The sequence below is a fragment of the Vanessa atalanta genome, chromosome 20 (genome assembly GCF_905147765.1).
Source record: "Vanessa atalanta chromosome 20, ilVanAtal1.2, whole genome shotgun sequence".
NCBI lineage: Eukaryota > Metazoa > Arthropoda > Insecta > Lepidoptera > Nymphalidae > Vanessa > Vanessa atalanta.
Window position 1 is genome coordinate 4,221,356 of NC_061890.1, and position 23,446 is coordinate 4,244,801.

The 23,446-nt window shown below is 31.2% G+C and overlaps 1 protein-coding gene across 2 annotated transcripts in view; it reads left to right on the forward strand.

Annotated features, from left to right (window-relative positions):
- The window catches only part of LOC125071647 (GAS2-like protein pickled eggs), a 115,637-nt gene that overhangs the window by 34,571 nt on the left and 57,620 nt on the right, over window positions 1-23,446 (forward strand). The window contains exons 1-2 of one of the 2 annotated variants that reach the window (XM_047681951.1): window positions 10,022-10,161; window positions 21,379-21,603. In XM_047681951.1, coding sequence (XP_047537907.1) covers window positions 21,421-21,603 — 183 coding nt within the window. In that variant the 5' untranslated portion in view covers window positions 10,022-10,161; window positions 21,379-21,420. Of the gene's footprint in view, window positions 1-10,021; window positions 10,162-21,378; window positions 21,604-23,446 lie in introns of those variants that run through there. The other variant, XM_047681952.1, reaches the window with a different exon arrangement.

A 23,446-nucleotide genomic window follows, 5' to 3' on the forward strand; every position in this document is an offset into this window, starting at 1 on the left:
TCTTTGACTGTAAAAATGATGTACAAAATAAAAAATATATGCTTATTTTTTATTTTTATTTAATTAACTACTACTTTTTAATGTGCAAAATACAATGTATTTATAATTCATTGTTTCTAGAATTATTGCCATTGTTCTGCAGCAATGTAGAAATTAATATTTGTTAATTAATTTTAAAAACAATCCTATTATATTTATTCAATGAAACATCACCGCCTCGTCCGCGAATAGTGAACGAGATCATCACTATTTTGGTCAAGATAAATGAAGTTTGAATTTTCATGCAAAATTGTCTCCCGATATTGCTATAAAATGTTCAATTAAAGTAATTTGATCGTTTGTCTTTCATTGTACAGAACGGTTTAAATGTATTAGGCTTGTCCCGGATGTGGCTTCAAATTACCGTCTCAGCCTCGGTCCACACTATATGTTTTACTACCTACCTTACGTTATACCCAGAGTTATTTATATTTGTTTTTATTTTAGAAAACGAATTTATTCGTCTACACGAAGCCGCATAGTAAATAGTTAATAACTGTAGATGGTATCTGCCTAGGTAGATATGTAACTTTGTCTACCTGGCTTCATTGCATACCCGATATTTTTTTAGTAATGATAATAAACACTTACCATGTATAACAGTTATAATATTTTACACTAAATAGTGACTGCCACTAAATAATCACTCCTTAATTTAAAATCTAGTCGAAAAATGACATTTAAAATCAGGTAGTGTGAATCGCGCCGGATAACGGGCCATGTATACAAAGGAACGTTTATAAGGAAGTTCTATTTTTTATTGTCGATCCCGGATTTATTGGGTCAAGTGGTACCACCGTTTGGTTATCGTCGTTTGTTTACTGGACATGTGGTCGTGTTATTGAATTACTATGCCATGTGTAGCATATTTTTTTGTGTTTTTTAAGCCAAATGTAGTTCAATGGATGAATGTGAACGTACTTACTCCCTATATTTGGTAAGGGTTATCGAATTTGTAGAAGTGACCCAGTTTAATTATATGTAAATAGTAAATTTATTGACAAACAGTTAGAGCTGAGAATTTTGAATCTTGATACATAGCGGAAAGTTTATTCGAGTAGTAACGATAAAATTAATATCTACAAAATAAAAAAAATCGACCCAAAAAACCTACGATTATTTGTATCGTCACAGAAGCATCCGAAAGCGATCCTGTGGCGCCCGCTGATGGAGAGGGTACCGCTGGGTTTTTAGTGGGTTTTCCGGTGTACTAGCGCAATCCTGGGCACCGGTGAGTCCCACATACCCTCCCCCCCACTTTACTGTTTATATTGTATAGGGTACATTTTAAATATAATATCAGTTCATAAATAATTAAAATGATATGTTTTTTTATTAATTATATTAAAAGTAGCCGTGCCCGCGCTTTTACCTGCAGTACTTTTACACGTGCTTATTTCATTCAAATAAATGAGTTACAGAAAGATCAGAATCTGTACTAATATGACATAATCGAAGAAGCAAGTTTGATCCTCAAGGAAGGAGACTTTTAATACATTTTTACTTTTAACGACTAACTCTTAAAACGTGAGAGAAACAATTAGTATTTTATATGTATTGAATAGAAACAAAAGGACAAATAATCCCTATCTAATATTATGAATTTACAAGTGACTTTATTTATGGGTTTGTTATTCGTTCGCCTCTTAGCTACTCGACCGATTATTATGAAATTTGCATAAACGTTGTCAGGGTTACAAAAATTGACATAGAGTAACTAAAAACCCCACTCACGTGCGGTTAAGCTGTCTGCGGAACTTGTTGCTGTAAAAATATCATGACTCTGTGTAAGGTTTATCTATTACGACAAAATATATGTCATGTACATACTGTGTGTGGTGTAATTAATTTTATCTATGTTTATAATATGAATGCGAAAGAAATATGAACATTAAGGCCTTAAATATATACAAATATGAATTAAAAATAGTAACCGCTTAAATCTTGACAGCGTGGAATGGATGTACGAATGCTAGCAGCATATCTATGAATCGCAATTCCGATCAACTTGGGCGAAAAAAGAATCACTTGCCTTATTGCCTCCACTGGTGACAGGAGCCAATAAGGAGGCCTCCTCCTCCTCCTCCAATAGGCCGAGGTTTTATATTTATGCAAAAGTATTTATGTCTGGCTCTTTGTTACGCTTTCACAGTCAAACCTCTGAACCACATTTGATAATATTTGGTACGGAGCAACCTTGAACTCCAAATGAAATATTTTCTACATAAAACCTGACGACCAAACTCTGAAACAAGCAAAGGTCTTAGCTACAATGATTAAATATTTTCGAATAAATATATTTTTTGAGACATTCAACAATTCTTCTTCCAGCGTTCAATAAGCTGGTGTTGAAGTATTGTCACATGCAATTACAGTAGCTAAACACTTGCTATAAAATAGCTAATGCAACAAATTATGATGATGACATTTTACAGATATCACACGAGCATGATGTCACAGCGTGTTGCCCGAGTTGTCCGCGTGTTATCAATGTACGAGTCTAGATAATCCATGTCATATACAAACTGTTGACAAACAAATCGACTTGTGGACGGATAAATCGTCCGACGTGGTTTACAGATATGAAAATATCTACAGTCGAAATGGCTGAAACAAACGCATGTGTCAGAAATGTTTCTATAAAAATTAACTTATCTATACATATAATAAAATTGGAGTGTCGGTTTGTAATATTAAAATAACCCATTTTTACTAAATGCATATAACAAAATAACATTTTTTACAATTTTTGTCTGTCTGTCTGTCTGTTTTTTCTGGCTAATCTCTGGAACGGACCGAACCGAACCGATTTCGACGGGACTTTCACTGGCAGATAGCAGATGTAATAAGGAGTAATTTAGGCTACTTTTATTTTAGAATTATACATAGAATAAAAATAAAATCACGCTACAATATCCAAATATCTAAAGTTCAAACAACGCGCACGAAGTCGCGGACACAGCTAGTATTAAATAAATTTAATAAGTCGAGTGGTTAGTAGTCGTGAATCGTATCCGAAGTTTGAGGGTCCTTACCTTGGTATTGACCACCATACCATTGTAACTACAAGCACAACTTTGGGAACCGAGATATTATATTGTCTTGGTTCCCAAAGTTGTTGGCGCAGTGGCTTTATGAAGAATGATTAATATATCTTGCAATATAGTGCAGGTGGTTCTTTATCTAGACCGCCTATCTAAATGATCTAAAAAAGCTTAGTTCGTGTTAATAATTCATCTCGTGCTGGGCGGTGAAGGAAAACATTGCAAGAAAACCTGCATGTTATTGATAAAAGTCTACCTCATTTTGTATCCATACACTTGTATTAGACTTTCTTCAAAAGGATAGGAGGTTTGAATCAAGAAGTGGGACACTTTAAGTATATTATAGGATATTTTGAAAGTAAAGTTTTGATGGTTGAAGTGCTTATGTGTTTTAATCGATGTGTTCAACAACATTTTCCTTCAGTTGGGTTTTGTGTCAATGAATATAACTAAGTTTTTTTTTGAAATACACAACGCTTGAAATATCTTGTTCAAATCCAAAAAAGACAAAATTAAATTATTTTACGATTGAATTGTTTCTTGGCAGACAGTTCGGAAATGGGTCGCAAGTTCAAGACCCACACTGCGATACTTTTTACGATCTATAATCAGGTCTCGGACGGAATCTAACCAACGACTTCTATTATATATTTTTAACGTTCTGGACTTTGAACTTTGATATTGACTTTTCACTATTTTAAGTTACAAGTTGTAACTTGACCTAAGATATGACTTATCATTACGATTTGTTTTAATGAACTTTATGTAATTATATCAGTGTAATAAATGCAAAAATAAAGTAATTTGTCTTTCTTTAGATATAATCGTTCGTTAATTATATTTTAACGAAATAAATAATGCTGTTCTTATTTAATATACGTGTATTTTAGGTAGACAGACTGACAAATGTGCCAGTCAATGGTAAATGGTACCGCCACCCATACACATTGCCATTGTAAGAAAAATCATCATTCCTTACATCACCAATGCTTCACCAACAGTAGAAAGTGAAGTGTTACGTCCTTGTGTCTCACCCTTCAAACCGGAACACAACAATATTAGATATTGGTGGTACCTATTCAGATGGGCTTGCACATGAGACCATCAATCAATAATTATTTTAATAAATTATTAAGCGAAGTTCTCGAAACAAACTACAGAACACGATCGTTCAATGTCATAAAGCGATATATGTAACAATAATTGTAATAATTATATTCTTCAAAGGAAACATAAAACAGCCTCTCTCCACAAGTCGATTTTCAATATTTCACGAGTGAGATACGAAATAAGTTTTTATAGAATAGCACGAGATCAGACCAATCGAGCCCGAAGGTGTTAACATTTCTCTACATCAGAAAACATTAAAAAAATAAATAGCCTTTGTCTAAACTCTCATAGTCAAAATATTATTAGCGGCTTTGAATAAAGTCGACTTCTAATGAACTTAACATAAATATTACAAAATGAATAGTTTTTACGTACTTTTAAAGAAAATGTCCTAATTGGTAATATTATATTTTCATTTGTAAGGGATAACCCGCATAGCCAATAAAAACAGCGTGATTTAATTTTCTCATTTCTGTAATACTTGTCATCGTACGAATTTACAAACACTCGCCGTAAAAACGTGTGTGGTTTGATACAAATTTGACGCGGTGCGGTGTAGACTTAAACCACAAAAATAGAAAAGCGAAGTGATTTCACAGCTAAACTAAACAACTCATAAGAAAAAAAATTAACGTATCCCAACTAAAAGTTAAATAAATACAATGTTTTAAAATATTTGTATATTGAACAGTGGTGTGCAAATGTGAAAGCCGAAGCCGCTCATTTAAACTGATTAACATTTCGACTGAGTTTTCATGTGTTTAAAATTATTGGAGTAGAAGAAAACATCTCTAGAAAATTTGCCAGAGAAAAATCTATGACATAAGTATTTACACACGTTCGTTTAGAGCGGTGGACGAAGCTCTAAACCCTTTCAATCAAAAACGAAAGGAGAGGAGACCTTAATCTAGCTATAGGACATTTACAAGTTCATACTCTAATAATTTACTACCATCAATTAAATTAGTTATCGACTTAACAAAAATAAATCAATAAAGATTTCGTTTCATGTATACAAAGTAAGCTTGAAGGAACTAGCGCCAGAAATTTGATCCCTTATTCTAAATGTGGTTTTAATTACATAACTTCAGGGCATTGACCTTTCATTGCGTCCTGAGCGGCGCCGGCGCAAGCGTAAACTATGTTAGCTGGATCTTTGCCAAATATAGCTAATTTAAATAGGGGAATGAGCTACACCGGAAATGATTAGCAAACAGGGTGTTGCTTAAGTATAATCGGAAGATTTATACAGCTTAAGATTTAAAAAAATAATTAACGCCATCCCATAAACTCTTCAAACTTCATATTATTATTGATATTATTTAAGCACTATGCCTTTACTCAAAATACAGGAGCCAATAACAGACAGAGATAAATCGAATGCACAAATATTTGTCTCTAGCGGAAATCAAACCAACGACTACTGCGCTATATATTGCAACGTTTCACAACGGCATGCCGGTGAAAATTTTCACCGAGCTAAATGTAATAACCGATGAGTAGCGCTGACATGACACACTATGTCAGACATTCATGCGATTTTGCCCCTACTATTGGAAATACTTTTTATTATGAGTACATAATATTCACACTTGCCTCGTGAATAGAATAATTTAAAAGCGGATGAAATTGCGAAGCGCAGCTCCTTATTATATTATAGATATATAATATATTAAAATATTATACACTAACACCTTCTCCGAATTGCGCTGCATATTCTTTTAAGTTTCATGAATAATTTATTAGTATTTTCAGTTTTGCATTAGAAAATAAGTCTCTTCAATTTTATTAGTATAGATTGTAAATGACTGTAAGTGATTTCTTTGTGTGTGTCAGTGAGTTAGATTCTCTTGTAACTCAGTTGGTCCATTATAATTATTTTTAAGAAATCTTATTGAAATTTTGAGAATATATAATGATCTAATAGTATTTAATTAATATATCTTTGTAATTTAATTTATGGAAACGACTAAATAAGTAGATGTTCCGTGCAAGTTAATTTCGATTCAATGTACATTTAACTTTTATTTGATATCGTATAACGCCGATTCAAAAATGATTGTTAGGACTTATTTTTAAATAATCATGTTAGATGAAGACATACATTACGTCACTGTGATTATTTAGTACGCAGCAAGCGGTACTAAGTCAATCAAAGTCCCAAATTCAGGTAATTGTAGGAGGGTCGTTTTTAATATCGTTTACATCTCGAAGTGAACTCGACAGATGTTTTTTACAATGGTAGTGGTCCGCATATGTTCACCGGCGCCTCGTTTCCGCGTTACTCATAGCACTGAAAGCTTCATAATAACCTGTAGGCGCTTTGAACACCTTGTGGCGTTCTCAGAAATAACTACTCGCAAATATACTTTGTTTAACGTTATTCTTCAGTCTGTTTTTGTTTAATTTGATGAGATCTGATGCATTTTGTACGGTTAGAAGCGACATAATAATTGTTAAATTAAATTAAATTTATTATTTAAATTAATGTTTTCTGTTTAAAAACATATGTACATACATATTAAATAAAAAAAAATACAATTAACGAGCACGTGTACCACCTCGAGTAAGTTCTAATAATAGAACAACAAAAGATAAAATAGATAGAAAAAGATAATATATATCTTATCCATAATATATGTAAGTTAATATAATTTGATAATGTTATCAATATCTTATACTCTGATAACATATGAACAATATATTTACACGAATAAAATTATGTTAAATTTTATTGTAAATAAAACGCTGACTATATAATTAAACCAATATATGCGCGTCGAAGAAGGTTTTAATATAAAATATTATTATATAAGACTCCGCTTTAAATTAAGACCATTTACGTGACAAGTGTGAACTTCAAGACTTCGTAAAATATATTGGATTTTTTTTTTTTGTATTTGTAGTTCAATTATGTAAGAACTCACTCTATATATCATTTGGGAAATGTTCAATAATGTTGGTCTTTTTAATATTATATATATACATATATCTCATCTCTTTGACATTTCATGATCGGTTTCTGTGGTGAGTTTCGAGTAAGTTCTTACAACAGAATAGTTACAGAATATAGCCGAAGTCTTTTTTTTTAAAACGATTATTTATTGAGTTTACTCGTGATATAGAGACAAACATTACTTATTTGCGTATGTGTGCTAACTGAACTTTTCTTTGTGTCTTTACGTAATGTCATCCATAACAATATCTCATGTATAAAGCTGCGTCTCCACAAAAGGAAAATTGTATTACATCTGTATTTCCAATGAAAACAAAAAAAATATAATCAAGTTACCTTTTTTTATTTAATATAAAAATCTGACTACGTGGTCCGTTAACTGGTATTAAACAAAAATTGAGGTGAGTGAGGTAGTGTAACTACAGGCACAAGGGACATAATCTCTTAGTTCCCAAGGAATGGTTAATATTTCTTACATTGTCTATGGCGGATTGTGGGTGGTGGTGGTGGCCCACATGCTCCTCCGCCAATCAATACCATAAAAAAAATCCCTTATAATTAAACAAGTTCCCTCACCCTTCAAAGTTACTCACAGCAAATTACGTATTGCTATTTGTCGGTAGACTGAATCAAGAGTCGCTTGCACAACAACCTACCACCGATAATGTATACTATTTGATGAGTTTTTAAAGAATTGCGTACACTTGTTTGTAAAATCCTGAACTTTTAAACTATTCTAATGGAAACACCCCCTTATATTCATAAAACAGAAAGTGATTGAAGATCGTAAAACGTAAACAAAGAATTAACGACTTTTCATAATTCTCTCACGTAAATCATGATTTCTACTCGTACAATGGTAAAAGCTGACTAATAACTAACTTTTACGCGTTTACTGAGAAATTATTATTACTTTTATATACATTGATGAATTATTATATGTACTGTTTGTTCGGTAATTACTTAAAGTTTTTTTTTTTTTAAATAAATAATTGGGCGTAACAAACAAACAATAATATTAAGTATAAAACCTGCGCTACACACAAAACACTGGGTTGTAAATCGAGTGTTTTTATAAAAAAAATCTATATATGTTGTTTTATTATCTGTATAATTATCTAAATTAAAATACTAGCTGCTTTATCAAGTTTAGCGTATAAAAATACGTTTGTCATTTTTGTTTAAGAGATGTCATCGTATTGCAATATACTCTCGCACGTCGCAATAAAAACGCAAACAATCATTCTGATTGACTGTTTAATCTTCACGAACCACTACAAACCAAATATCGAAACTAGATAGATAATGGATAGCCTTTTTAAAGAATAACGCTATTAGACCATGATAGTTCTGAGATTTGAGTGCTAGTCAGTATTTCTAGACACGAAACATCAAATTCATTTATAAATAAAAAACAAATTAAAATTCGTTCTGTCCTAATACAATTACATTAATATTATTTAATTTAGGATTTTTGGTTATGAGGATTTTTTACAGGCAACTCTGAATAGAAGGCGTCATTTGAAAGGTCACATTTCAAAACAATATTAGTTATATGCAAGTAATCACTGTTCTCGTATTTAAACAAATAAAATTAACCCTACATATTGCTACATAGACAAAACTGAATTTTAATGACTCGAAATATTATAGTCTTTTCCGATCGAAGAGGGAAGAGGGAATAAAGATAAACAAACCTTAGTTTTACATATTTTATGGGCTATGCTAATAACTCGGCTGGGGCCGGATCTACCGTATGGCTTTTTGGGCTTCAGCCCAGGGCCCCATGGATTCAAGGACCCCCCAGCTAAGTCAAGTCAAGGTCAAAAATAAACGATCGTATAGTTTGCAGCCCTGCGAGTCCTGCAATTAATCAAACCCATTCAATTAATTTAATTCAAGGCATCGTTCAGGTGTATCTTAAGTGGGGCCCCTAAGTAGTATTAGCCCCGGGCCCCCTAAACTCACGGTCCGGCCCTGAACTCGGCAATATTGTGCATTACTAACAGTTCTTCGTAATATTTTGTTAAAAACTATTACTAGATTCTATGCGAGATGTCAAGTCGTAGTATGGTTGACATAACCAGTTGCTAATTATGAAGCTAAAATGTCAGTTTTGTTTATTTAAATGTATGTCATTGTGTGCAATTGAATTGCAAATTTTAGAATTATGTTATATTATACAAAGTTATGACTGGATTGGTTATTTACTTTATTCACATCAACTTTTAAAAGAACTTTTGTATCGTTTACTCATATTTTAAAGTTATCATTTTTAGCTTATGCTTAACGATATGAATTGTGCTTTTTAATAGAAATTTAAATTCAAAATTTTAATAGAAATAATCTAATATCATCAAATTGTACATTTGTTACTGCTCCTAGATTCTTGCTTAATAGTATCAATGAGAATGAAGGAATAAATTAGGGATGTCTTACTCCAGCTCTGAGGTATTTACAGTGTACTTCTTTTTGTACTAATGTTTGACTTAAACTGTTGGACTTATTATAATTACTACTGATTTGACTTTGAAATTAAAAATATATTTTTTTAAATTACTTCTGTAATTAAAAAACAAACCATAGAATAAATAATATGCTAACGCAGCAGTAACGTCCAGTTTTATATACCCCTTAAATATTCTAAGCAAATTGTTGATACTTCACACTACCATATACAAAATCCCTATCCAGGTAGCCACTAGAATAAAAGGTGAGTCCAAGGCCATTTCTAAAACTTGTTTGTATGAAAAAAAGTCACAATATTAAGATAAATCTCGAAATTGCATTCTTCAAGGCCACCTGCGCCTGCGCGCGCGCATCACATCGCGCGTAGCGAAGTTACGTTTTCAAGTTAGTATTCGATTAGCGCTCGTCGCGGTTGCACGCGAACTGTCAACACTATCAACAGATAGAATAGTGCAGACGCGGTTTTTTAGTGTTGTGTTTTAAATAAAAGTTTCCGATTTTGTGGGTGTTGTGAGGGCAAACAAGATTCTTTTTTATTTAAAGGTGAGATATTGTTTTTTTTTGTATTATAATAAAATGTTTCGATTATTATTTTACAGGACAATTTTATGACGAGCTTATCACATGCGGATATTTTATACATCGATATAATGCGTCAGTGTTTAATCTTTTGATTAAGTTTTAAATATTAAATGAAATTGTACTATATTGTCATAATTAAATTAAAATATATTAACAAGCGAGAGTTAGAAGTCTATTTTATGAATTATATATTCATTTTTAAATAATACGTATTATATAAACAAATATTACATAATCTGTACTTTTTTTAAGGACAAAACAATATTATAACTCAAAAAAGATCAGCTTTCTTGTTTTCTTTAAAGATTGAAAATAGCTATGTTGGCTATTATCGTGAGAATGTTAACATAATCAATTGTGCGTGAGGTTAATTAAAAAACTAATAGACACTTGCGACTTTGTCTGAATTTAATTGTAAATATATTATCACAAATTTATATTTTTATGCATAAAATTGTTTTATATTCCTTTAATCTCATTAGTTATAAGGGTCGTAATGTTCAGTCGTATTATTTTAAGTTTACTTGAAGGAAAAAATAACTAATTAAATAATAATTTTATTTGATCACCATAACTGTATTTCAATTGTTGGAAAAAAGTAATTACTGAGTTTTTTTGCCGATTCTTCTCGTTAGAATAATTTTGAACCGAAAGTAGTTTTACTTTTAATACAATTTTGTAAAAAGACGATTCAAATCACATACTCATGTTACTTTATAAATAATATATTTACTGTCTGGTTAATATGTATTGAATTAGATTTTAAGACGGACAAGTGGTTATTATTATAAGAGAACCATAAAAAGTAAATCTCTGCATATAGACAGTGGGAAAACTTGTTTTTAAAACATTTAAATAATATACATTTATGTTTATGCACGTCAAGAAATCATTGTTAGCTTTGACAATCTTAGTGTTGAATTTTTAAAAGTTCATATTTTGACATAACGTTTTGAGGTCCCGAATTCTAATAACTTGATCGTAAGTGTTTTTAACAGGATATTCGGCCGAGATGGCCCAGTGGTTAGAACGCGTGCATCTTAACCGATGATTTCGGGTTCAAACCCAGGCAGGCACCACTGAAATTTCATGTGCTTAATTTGTGTTTATAATTCATCTCGTGCTCGGCGGTGAAGGAAAACATCGTGAGGAAACCTGCATGTGTCTAATTTCAACGAAATTCGGCCACTTGTGTATTCCGCCAACCCGCATTGGAGCAGCGTGGTGGAATATGCTCCAAACCTTCTCCTCAAAGGGACAGGAGGCCTTTATCCCAGCAGTGGTACATTTACGGGCTGCTAATAATTCGGTTCTATATATACTTGTATATACGTTTGTTAATGTATCTTTTGCGTCGCATATCTTAAGGACAAATGTTGATATCGATTCCGAACTGATTCAGTATAGAAATAGCCCCCTTCCCGGCGGTTTCAAAGTTCCTTAAAATAGTGTTGCCATTTTTATACTTCCTTTTGAATTCCAGTGAACGATGACGGGTTGCACGCACAATTAGCTTCGTCACGGAATTATGTTACACTAACTCCGAGTCGATTAGTATTTGTTAGTTCTATGACTGTTCTTTGTATATATGATTGTACGTTATTTAATCATAATCTTATAAGTAAAACTAATACATATGTTAGACCCGTTTCAACCCTAGTGCGTACATCTTATAGAATTTTTACTTCTGAACTTGAAAAAAATTATAAAAAAATTATATTTTATTTAAAAAAATTGACTTAATTTATTAGTATTGGAGCATTGTAGATTAAGAAGGTTGGCAGTGTTAAATTCTCGTACCTAAACCTTAATGAAACACAGGCGTCTGATCAGAATGATCTTCAGTCGGTCGTGTCAGCGGGCTGTCGCTTCGGATTAAAAGAGTGTGGAAATAAATAATGCGTCTGTGAACAACAGCCTAGTCTTTGAGATTGGTAGCTGTGTCAGAAATTCGGACAGAACATAGATATAGACTATATTTTGTAAAGAGTAATATTTGTAAATATTTTAATAATATATTTTAATACCTCTAGTCTAGACCATCAGTTTGAATCATCAAATTGTGACGAATAAGCGACTGTTTTTAGTCAAAAAAGAACTTTATATTAGTAGGTATTTTATTTAAATGAAGAATATTATATTCCGTTTCTAAGTATATAAATGGTGCCTGTATATATATCTATATATCAATTTTTTTCTACTGTTATATTGGCGATTACGTAGAAAACTCTAGGACTGTAATTTTTCTCCTTGACTATATCGATATCGTAAGCTATAACTCATAGAAACAAAAACTTACAGACAAAGTATTAGCGTGATACTGAAAAAAAAAGTAACAAAACTTACTAGGTACTTTTTTATTTAATTATTAAATTTATTTAATTCTATATTTATATTTCGAGTGTCGGTGTCCTATATTAATTAGTTGAAAAGAAAACTTTAAAATGAAGGTTTTATTCGGCGGGCCTTTTATAATATATTTGTTTATATACATAATTAAAATTCAAATATCCTTATTTAACATAGAAGCATTATACTTATTCATTGTCTAAATTCTAGTAACGATTCGGAAAAAAATTGCTAGAATAGATAATCAGCGAAATTTTCTTTTTTTATCAAAAGTATATTTTTACAATGATATATGTCTCAAACGGCCTTTATACGTTTGATTTTATAGGTATAATGTGAGCAAAATTTTACCTCAAGAGAATTGTCGAGAATAGAATTCAGTTGCAAGATTTAATACTCAAGTACGTATTAAATTAATTGGCTTTTATAAGGAAGACTTTTAATAAAAAAGGATTTATGTGCCAAATTATTGGCAATAACAAAATAAAATTATTAATTATTTGCTTCCCTTACATAATGAATGACATCGAAAGAGTGCAAACGCTTCCTGTATTTTTAAAATATGTTCATGCGTTATCAAATAAGAAACGAATATTGAAAATATTTACAATTATTAATATTAATGTAAATAATATTGAACATGGCAATCAAATATGAATAAAAATTAAAGGGTTAAATATGTAGTAAAATTTGAGACTGATTAATTAGGGTTTTTTCAATTTACTTGCAAATACATAGAAAATGCGTACAACATATATCTTTGTACAAAATAGTAATATGATTACCACTGGTTTACGTACTAATTTTAATTTCCGTGTCTTTTAAATATTCATTCATATTAAAGTTTTTTTTAATAAAATATCATGCGATTAAAAAAAAGGAAAAGTTTCAATTATTAGATTATCTTACTTAAAAGAGAAGTTATTTTATCTATCTCTATAAAATATAAAATTTCCATAAAAATAAATATTTTATTTTTAAATCACACCTAATAAATAATTCAAACAAATGTATAAATTTTATTTATCAATTGCGTGTATTGAACATATTTCGACTTAATTATTATTCATCGAGTTTTTTTTTTTCATAGGAAATCGTACAGTACAAGTCTATTTTATTATCTTTTTAGGAATAATTATTTAAAAAAATAAGTACACATTTTTTTAAGCATAACATATCAAACAAGGAAATATTTTCAATAGAAGATAAAATTAATTAATAAAATCACGTTTTTTTGTAATGTAATACATAAATATTTTCATATCTAGGTCTATATTTAAATTTTGACTTCGTCGTAGCAGGATCCGCCATATTGAATTGACATGACGTCATATACTGTTGTTATTTAAATGTATTGGTGATTTCAATTAGGATCACTTTTTACGCTACGGAGTTAAATTTTAGTTCAGTGCTTTTTGATAATGGATTCAATGTAAACATAACACAAGCAAATACACGAAATTTTGAAAACTTTAAAAGATAGTTTTTCTAACATATATTATACTAATAATAAAATCTATTTTTAACGCATTTGCTTCACAAAATTTAAAAAAACATCGAAACAACATACAAGGATGTGTCGTAATCGTTAATAAGATTAAGTTATAATTTGCCAATGTGTATTATGTTACGAATAATCCCATTACTAGTGAACTATATTTACGAATGATGTCAGTATGAATAATAGGATATTTATTTAATTTAATTAAACAGATACATTAATTAAATCCTTAGCAGCTTTGACAAGTGCGGATTACCTAACTTTGAATCCCAAATTGTTATTTTTTAATCTTTTACACTCTTAATATCAAACATCTTTATCTTCAATGTTTCTAGAAATGCAGGTTACTGAATTCCTCCTAAATGATTGGATTTTGATGATTTTTTTGTGATAATTTAAGTGATTTTAAATTTTTTCCGGTAGGTGGCGTTTCATTTGGGAAATAACCAGAATAAACGGAATATATCACCGAATTATGTCGGACAGACAAGTAGTTGGTGTATAAAGTATTATGATTATTATGATAATCGTAGATTTGTTGTACTGTACTCCTTAAACTATTGTCCTTTACTCTGTTCGTAGCAAGAGTTTTTTTTTAAATCAAAAATGAGTTATATGAATAAATTGGATGGTTATTAATGGAAAAAGTTTTCGTTTTCAAATAAGAATATTAACTGTTTTCCGTGAATTAATTATTATTTTTCCTTAATATTGTCCCTTGCATTATGTCTTTGTTGGGACTGGGTACCAGGAATATTTAAATTTGGGTCAGGGTTGTCTCTGAGACTTTTGTAATGACGCGTAATATGTAGACGCGGCTTTGTGCAAGGCCGTCTGGGTAGGCAACAAACCCACTCATCATATCTTCTACTGCCAAGCACCAATACTTTGTAATATTGTGTTACAGTTTGAAGGGTCAGTGAGCCAGTGTAGCTACAGGTACTAACTACAAAGGACATAATTTAGAGCACTTATAATCAGGAGGCCGATTTGCCCGTTCGCCTCCCTATTTTATAAAAAAAATTAAAACCTAATAAGGATTGAATTGAAAAAACATTCATACTTTATATATACAAATTTACACAAAAATAAAGCCACTGGCACAGCAACACGAATTACATATCTCAGGAACGATTAGACAAACAGTTGTCTACATCCAAATAAGCCGAAAAAACGCAAATAAAAAGTAATATCTTTAAGAAACTGCTATCGATACAAAATGGCGATATACGATAAGATTTTGATACGAACATTACACGAACGCGATAATAAGTTATTGTTTTGAGTATAAATCAATTTATTGTTTTATGTGCTTATTTTCTACCGATTTTATACAAAGCCTTTATATAAAGGAATATACAAATATAAAAATTCTCTATTAGCACATGCTGTATAAATTTATTGACTTGCTATTAATATTTTGAATGAGAATACTAGAGGTAAGTAATTTTTCAGACGTTTATAGGCGTTTACTGTGACGAAAAGTGCTAAGTCGAGAGAGAAGCAGTTTCTAAATGGTGACTCCTGGCTTTCTGTACTTTTAAGGAGAGTGAGCCTAATGTATTATACTGCCGGACTACATCGGTGCTTGTTCCTCTCCAGTGGTGGGATATTGTGAACCCAATATAGTTTTAATAGATTTATAATCGTCCTATGATACCGCTGCATTAAATATCACGGCTCATTTAGTTATTGTAAAACTCAATGTTTGCGATTTTAATTCTTAATACACTTTGCTTTCAGCTATTTTTAATATATTGACAGTAGAATTTAAGCCTAAATAGGCGTTAAGCACGTTTGTCTGTCCGTGGCATATTGTTTCCTTTTTAAATATTATTAATCATCATTTAAAAAAAAGTTATGTCCGTATTGGGAAAAAGATACATATTAAGCTGGAGACTGACCGAAAATATTATAGTAATATTGTAATATGTGCGATGTGTTATGGCGCCTCATAAAAATGTCGTGCATACGGTTTGAAGCGAGTGGTTTGTTTCTCTCTACTGATAAAGTCCTGCTGACTGATTTTGGTAAGAGTGGCCAGTGTAAATGTCAACTGTGCACGAGATATAGGGCTCAAGAATGTTCATACACACAGATACACTCGCTATTTTCTTATCCATGGGACGGCAGTCGGACACGATTGGACAGATTCGGGTTCAGCTCCGGTTTTTCCTGCTTTCCGAGGCACGTGAATGTTAACGCTTAAAATTTCAAACATCCGTCTGCTACTAAGAATTTATTGCAAAAAAAAGACTTATATATAATACAGCCCAGTCTCCACTTTTAATTTGGACATTCTATATTCCATGTTATGTCAATAAATTTAAAGATTAGAGTTTATGTTATGTTTTTTGTTTTGATAGATCATCAATACTCACAATGTATGTGTCCAAGTTTTGATCTTTCGACCTTTAACAAAAAAATTATGACATAATACTATGAATAATCGATATAAATAAATATCTTGTACGTGCGATATCGCTGTTATTGTCAGCAGATTTAATATAATATATTTTATATGTACCTACATATAAATTTATATATATTGATAAACTTAGACACCGTGTTTACTGATTCCTCATAAAATTTGGAAAATCTGTGTAATTTTCATAGGAAACTATGAAAATTACACATTACTTGGTTGTGAATTAACCTATCGGGATGATAATTGATGCAAAGGCAGGATAATGCCGGCTTTTAACATTCATTCGGTCATTGTTTAGGTTCCAAATACAAAACACAAATATAAAAAATTGAAGGAAAAAGCTATAGAACTGATATTTTTTTCAAATAAAAAACACTTTACATGTAGTTTTAAGCCAATTTCTGTAATTCAAAAGAAATATTTTGTATTTATATAAATGATAACGCAGATCAACACGTGCGCGTTCGTTAGCGAGTGTATTGTGTGTAGCGTGCGCAGTTGTGGGTTGTAACTTCTTTAAAACATATTTAAATGCATATTACAATACACATTATATAATATACTTGATTTCATATAAATAACAATAGCGTTCAGTTACTATGCAATAGTAATTTTGAGTTTGATTATGATTTTATACATTAATAGTAGTTCCTATTGTCATGATGGCAAAAGAGTTTTTTTTTTTTAATTTATAGGCTGTATGGCAAATGTTTTTAAACCATATATAAAAAAAAGTGAATGATGATTATATCCGTTGATTGCTATTATGATACGGTGCGTTTTGGACACTTGAATACCGCGACCTCGACAACCGGAAACTGACTAGCGACCTCCGGTGTTGACATGTCTTGATATAACGCCCAATATCAAGAGTGTTCCAGTGTAGCTTATGTTAACAGGAAGACAAATTGCCTACTGGTACTTGACAATGAGCGGTCACTTCTACTCATGAACATTGGCGTTATTGAATAACTAATATTATAAATGAAAAAGTCAGTTTGTTTATTTGTCACGCATTAACTACTCATCAAATTTACAATAAGCGTTGTCAGGGGTCCAGAACAGGACACACTGTAAGCACCTGGATCAGATTCAATTATTTAGACCGGTACATTTAATTAATAGAACACGCCGGTAGATCATTTTGCTGTAATGTGTCAAGATTGATCGTACTTAAAGTTGCATAAATTAGGCTGTATCGAATTATTCTTTGCATAAACTTTTCTATTGCATATATTAATAAAAAAACTCTTGTGCTCCTTGTTGCTATCGTTAATTTATTCAAACTATTCTAATTTCAAATATGCTTTAAAACTACATATCAAGCACGTCCTTTAACTCTATTTAAAGTAGATTTGTTTGTACAAATATAAGTATATAATAGCAATAACTCTAACACTTTAAATGACAGAGCAAAAAGTTTTAATTAGGTTAGTGCAAATCTTATCATAATCGATTCAAGCGAAAATTAAACAAATATATGTTTCTGTGTCTAGGTATGCGTGGGCGACGCGTGCGGAACTTAAATACTATCCGTGCCGTTGGATGACCGCCGAGCCGCGCGTTGTCGCCCGTAATGATTATAGTAGCCCACTAAATGTACCGTCGACAAAACTCACTAATTTTTATTTACATTTAATATATTCTTTTATTATTAAAATCGAAAAATTCTTTGGCAGATCTTATAAACTTGTATAAATTTAATTATAAATAAGTACGTTCCTTTTTTTAAATAATTAAAATCGAATTTAAATAACTACAAGCATTTAATAATGATGATAACCTGATCGACCTAGCCATTCGATTTATAAAGAGCATAGTTACCTATATACTATATCTTCAATAAGTTATAATCATAAAGATTCTCAGATAATCATCATCATTTTTGTACACAAAATTCAAATTACGATTTATATTATTTTTGTGCTAGTGTTTTAAAATTAACATGTACATATGTTTATGTATTTACATTAAAAAAAATCGATATAAAAATACAGACAATATTTTTTTTTATGCCAACTGTACGTAGGTACTTTGACAACGGAAGTTAGCGGAGCGTGGTGTTGCGCAAGCTTTTGTCTTACACGCTCGAATCGTGCGCATGCGTTGCGATTAATATGTACCTGGCGACTTAAATATACACACTAGTCTATTGATTTGCCCGTGTTGAATGTTGTACTAATATTAATATTAATATCAATAAGGTTTTGCTGACTGATTTTTGTCACGGTGTCCATTTTCCACGGAAGTTAACGGACAGAAGTTAGGGCCGGATTATCTATTAACGAAATTAATTTTAATACGTCTTTTGTCAAATGATTGTACGCTGGAAAATACTAAGCCGCTTGCTGTCCTTAAATATTTGCAAATAATATCCTAAAGCTGATCAAAGTTGAAAACTTTAAAACACAAATTTAACGAGCGATTAATTTCGTATGAAACTTTTATTATTGGGATGATTTAAAAAAAAAACCGGTGCATTACACTCATCTTTACAAGCGAGCGAAGCTGCGGGCTAAAACTAGTAGCTTAATAAATTAACATTTCATAACAGATTCTTCAAAATTAGATAAAAATTAATTTGATTCAATCGTCATTTCATTTCAACGTATTAATAATGATTCATGGACGTTTAGCACTGTGTGTTTGTAGGTCAGTGTCAAGTATGCTTAAAATGATTGCATTTATTATTGAAGTGCGCTATTAGCTTCAGGTACCTTTTAATATTATGTTCGATCCAGGCGATCCGACATGTTTTTATAACTTTTTATGTCATGTAGATTTATTATTTTGTGTCAGGGCTCTGTGCTGTCTAGGTAGGTACCCACTCATCAGATATTTTATGGTTGTGTTCCGGCTTAAAGGATGAGTCAGCCAGTGCAACTACAGACACAAGGGATATATTACCTTAGTTCCCACTGTTGGTGACGCATTAGTGATGTTAGGAATGGGTTATATATCTATTGGTCCATTGTCTATGGGTGGCTACTTACCATCAGATGGTCCAATTGCAATTTTTTTATTAACAAAACAATACAAATATTTCTCTTTGGTTTTAAAATGCCTATTGCCTATCTTCTTAAGTATCATTTTGTTCGATATGCTATAAAAAGGGTTTGTCAGGATGTGTTTCGGACAAACAGGGCATACCTAAGCTAAACCGTTTCAGACACCTGTTTGCAAATCTCGCTAATATAAACAAACTCATTTCGCGACTCGTTAGCGAATTGCAATTAGTGTCGCTAGCTCTTGGTTCAACGACCTCACAAAGTACACTGTTTTATGGTGTATGTGGCCATTCATAAACATTAACACTGAGTCACGTGACTATGGAAAATATTTGCACTCCTGGTAAAATACGGTTTACGCATGTAAACATATGTGGGTATGTATTTATGTTATTTGTTCAAAAAATAATAATAGATATTTATTTTATCTTTTTCGTACTTTAAATATGTAATTAAAGGTATATAAAAAGAATGTAAAGCCTAATTCCTTTTTTTTATACAATGCTTTCTATGTAGGGTACATAGTCTCCAAATATTTCACATTTAGAGTTCATATTGTGAATGCTCATTTTTTAAATATAGGGCAGTTATATAGAACAGTGTGCATTTTATCAAGATGATTATTGGCCTAGCTTGGTATTGAGAGATATCTATATAAAATTGCCAATCACTATATAAATAGATATCGAAGTTATTTTCTTAAAAGTCATATACATTGTACATGACACAAGAATACCAAAGAAAGATAAAAGATAATAGTTAAGTTCTATCTAAGTATATCTTTAGGAATTAAATAGCAGATACATAGATAGTTACTAATGAATGTCTTCGTAATTAATAGCGTACGAATCTGGCGTTTGTTTCAAACTGTCTAGACTGTAGAGGTTTTGATTCTAGGAAATTGGCAATTTAGCAACGACAGATCGGATCAAATACCTAGTTCAAAGTATGTATACTGATGATTGGATAATTTAGAAATCTTAAATTAGAAACAATTTAACATTCAAAAATGCCTTTGAACATTCATTTGTTTTAATTATAAAAGTAATAATAACAGAATGACAATTTGTAGAAGTGACAAACTCTTTGATACTGGTTATAATAAAATCAGGTATTCCAAATTTTATTTCTTTTACTTATATAATTTTTATTTTATTTTTTGTTATTTGAAGTTTAATACAGACTATATAAGATGTTTGTATTTTACGTTTTTTTTTTCGACGAATTATAACAACGCGGCTGTAGAGAATATCGTGTTTGCCAGCGCAGCAAATTGGACGCGTGCAAAAAAAAAACATTGATTAGTAGAATAACGTTGTAAGTTTTGATCTTTATTTATACAGTGATTTATTATACTGTTTGGTAGATAACAAATCAGAAATGATTGTGACTAGGCCTCATCTTCATTGACCCCTGTCGTGTCCAATTGTCAATTAGTATAGACGATAGTGCTCAGTAAATTTAGCACTTAAATGCGATGGAGACATCCAATCTTTCATTTGCACAGTCTCATTGATCTTAATTTGTCTGTGAGAATAATTTTGTCATAGTGACTATGTCAATTAGCTCATGGTATTATATTTTCATATACATTATATTTGTGTTGTTTCTCACTAAGGTTTTCTAAACGGGTATGTAGTTAAACAAAGGTTTATCTCTCTCTGTCATCATGACAGTCGAATGAATAAGACGAAACATTTTTTACTTATAAACTTTAACATCATCATATCAAGTCATTTTTTTTTTGTATACAGCCAATAAATGTTTCACTAATGGGCAAAACATCCTGTTCTTTGAAGGGTTTGGTCCTCCAACTACGATGTTCTTTGTGGTTTTGTTTCGTCGTTTGTTAATTACAAAATTTCCTCTAACTTATTGTTTCATTATTACAGATCCAGATAATGTCCTGTGCCCATTAAGAACACCAGAAAAAAATGGCGACCGCCGGCGCTGTTCTCCTCGAGGCTCGGCCTTTCAGGCCCTTCAAGTCCTCTGAGGAGTACTTATATGCAATGAAAGAAGACTTGGCAGAATGGCTGACGGTACTTTACCCTGAACTGCGTATCAATGCTGATAATTTCTTGGACAGACTGGACACAGGCGTCGCTTTATGCAGGGTAAGTTTTTAACAAAATTATGGTAACTTTTAATGTTGTCTTAGATTTTCGCGATTATTACACATTGAAATAAAACTAGTTTTTAACGGATTTAATCGCGTATATTAATTATTTTATTTTAACATCCCGACGTTTCGAGTACAAACAAAAACTAGTTTTATTTCAATATGGTAACTTTTACTGGGCGAATGTGTGATTCGACACATTTGTCAATATCCCAGTCAGAGTTTATTATATAAATTAAGAAAAAGACGACCACGTACGTCGTCTAAATATGACTTCACTATTTTAACATTTAGACATTTTTTCGCTGCAAAAAGTTTAGATACAGTTTTTATTTCTTCAGCGATTTTTTTGCATTTAATGATGATTTAATTTCGCAAGTCACTAATGGATAATTATATACAGCTTTGTTACGGATGATCAAAGTAAGTTAAGGTGACTTCGGAGCATAGCTAATTTGTTTATCGATTCGAATTATTGAAAAATTTTGTTCGTCTGATAACTTACCCTTTAAACGCGAATTTAAAGGCGATTAATAATCCTATTTAATGTACATATATTCTATTTGTTATGAATTGAAACTTATAAGATAATAATTTGATATCGTGAATAATTTGTTGTCGGCTTATTCCATAATGTGGCCATGTCACAGATTAAAATTAGGTAAACAAATGCCACCCGACTTTTTGTTGTACCTACGCTTATTAGTAGCAAAGGTATGGTACATGTAGATATCATTACATTAGTGGTTGGCTTGTATCGAAATTTCATGTCAAACATTGAAAATTAAGTATGGTAATGACGTCTTACTATTTGTCGTACCTATGAATCAAACAAAGATTAAAGCCAATATTTTCATTTTTTTTCTAAATCTGCCAATAAAATCATTCAATATTAAATCCTGGATTTCTGATTGGCGAATAATATTTAGCTCTTGGTTGACTCAGTTGTATTCAGGTAAGGATGAGCTTATCATGATTCAGAAAGAATTATTTAACTTCGGGTATTACTCTGTGAATCACATCAAATGTTAGTTTTCACAGATAATCTTTAAATACGTTTCCATCGTTTTGTACAATGTTGTTTGTTTGTCAAATATTATTCCGGAAATATTATTGTAGTTAATTTGTAGAGATACGATATCTGTTGTATCTTATCTTATCTGTGTTCTTTGTAGTTTTTTTGCGAAACTATGTAAATAATATCCCTTGCTCAAGTAGTGTGACTTATCACACTCATACTCAATATTTTGGTTAGATGCGAGTTTATTTTAATTGTAGCGTCATTGTAACGTGTCGATAAAGCAGAAATACCTTAAATTTTCAATACAATTAGATTACTATAAATTCAAAAACTAAGGCTATCTAAATGTCATTAAATAATTTCCAGTGTCAATATTTACGTATAAAATGGCTTGCCTGCATATGTCTATAACATAAATAAGTTTACTATGTACATATATAGAACCACTGCTTTTTGCTATATCTAATCAACTTTCGTTTGCTTCGTGAGGTTTGATATGCGTTCGCTACACCTGAAGAGGCCGCTTGGTTAGAAAAAAAAGTAGGTTAATTTAATTGTAATCACAAAAAAGGTTTTAGTGTTTTTAGGAAATACCCATTTTGACAAGGCTCCAGTTATAGCGTGCGTAATCTTTATTTCGGACTAGTTCTTTTCCAATGTATTACTATTACTATTAGTTGTTTAATGAGTAATTTGTGTAGAATTATCTCTTATCTACAGATAACATAAAATTGTTGCTGAATATAAATAATCTTTTGTACAAGATTATGAAATAAAAATTATGAAAATCAACAAAAAGTATCCTTTAATTTTACTG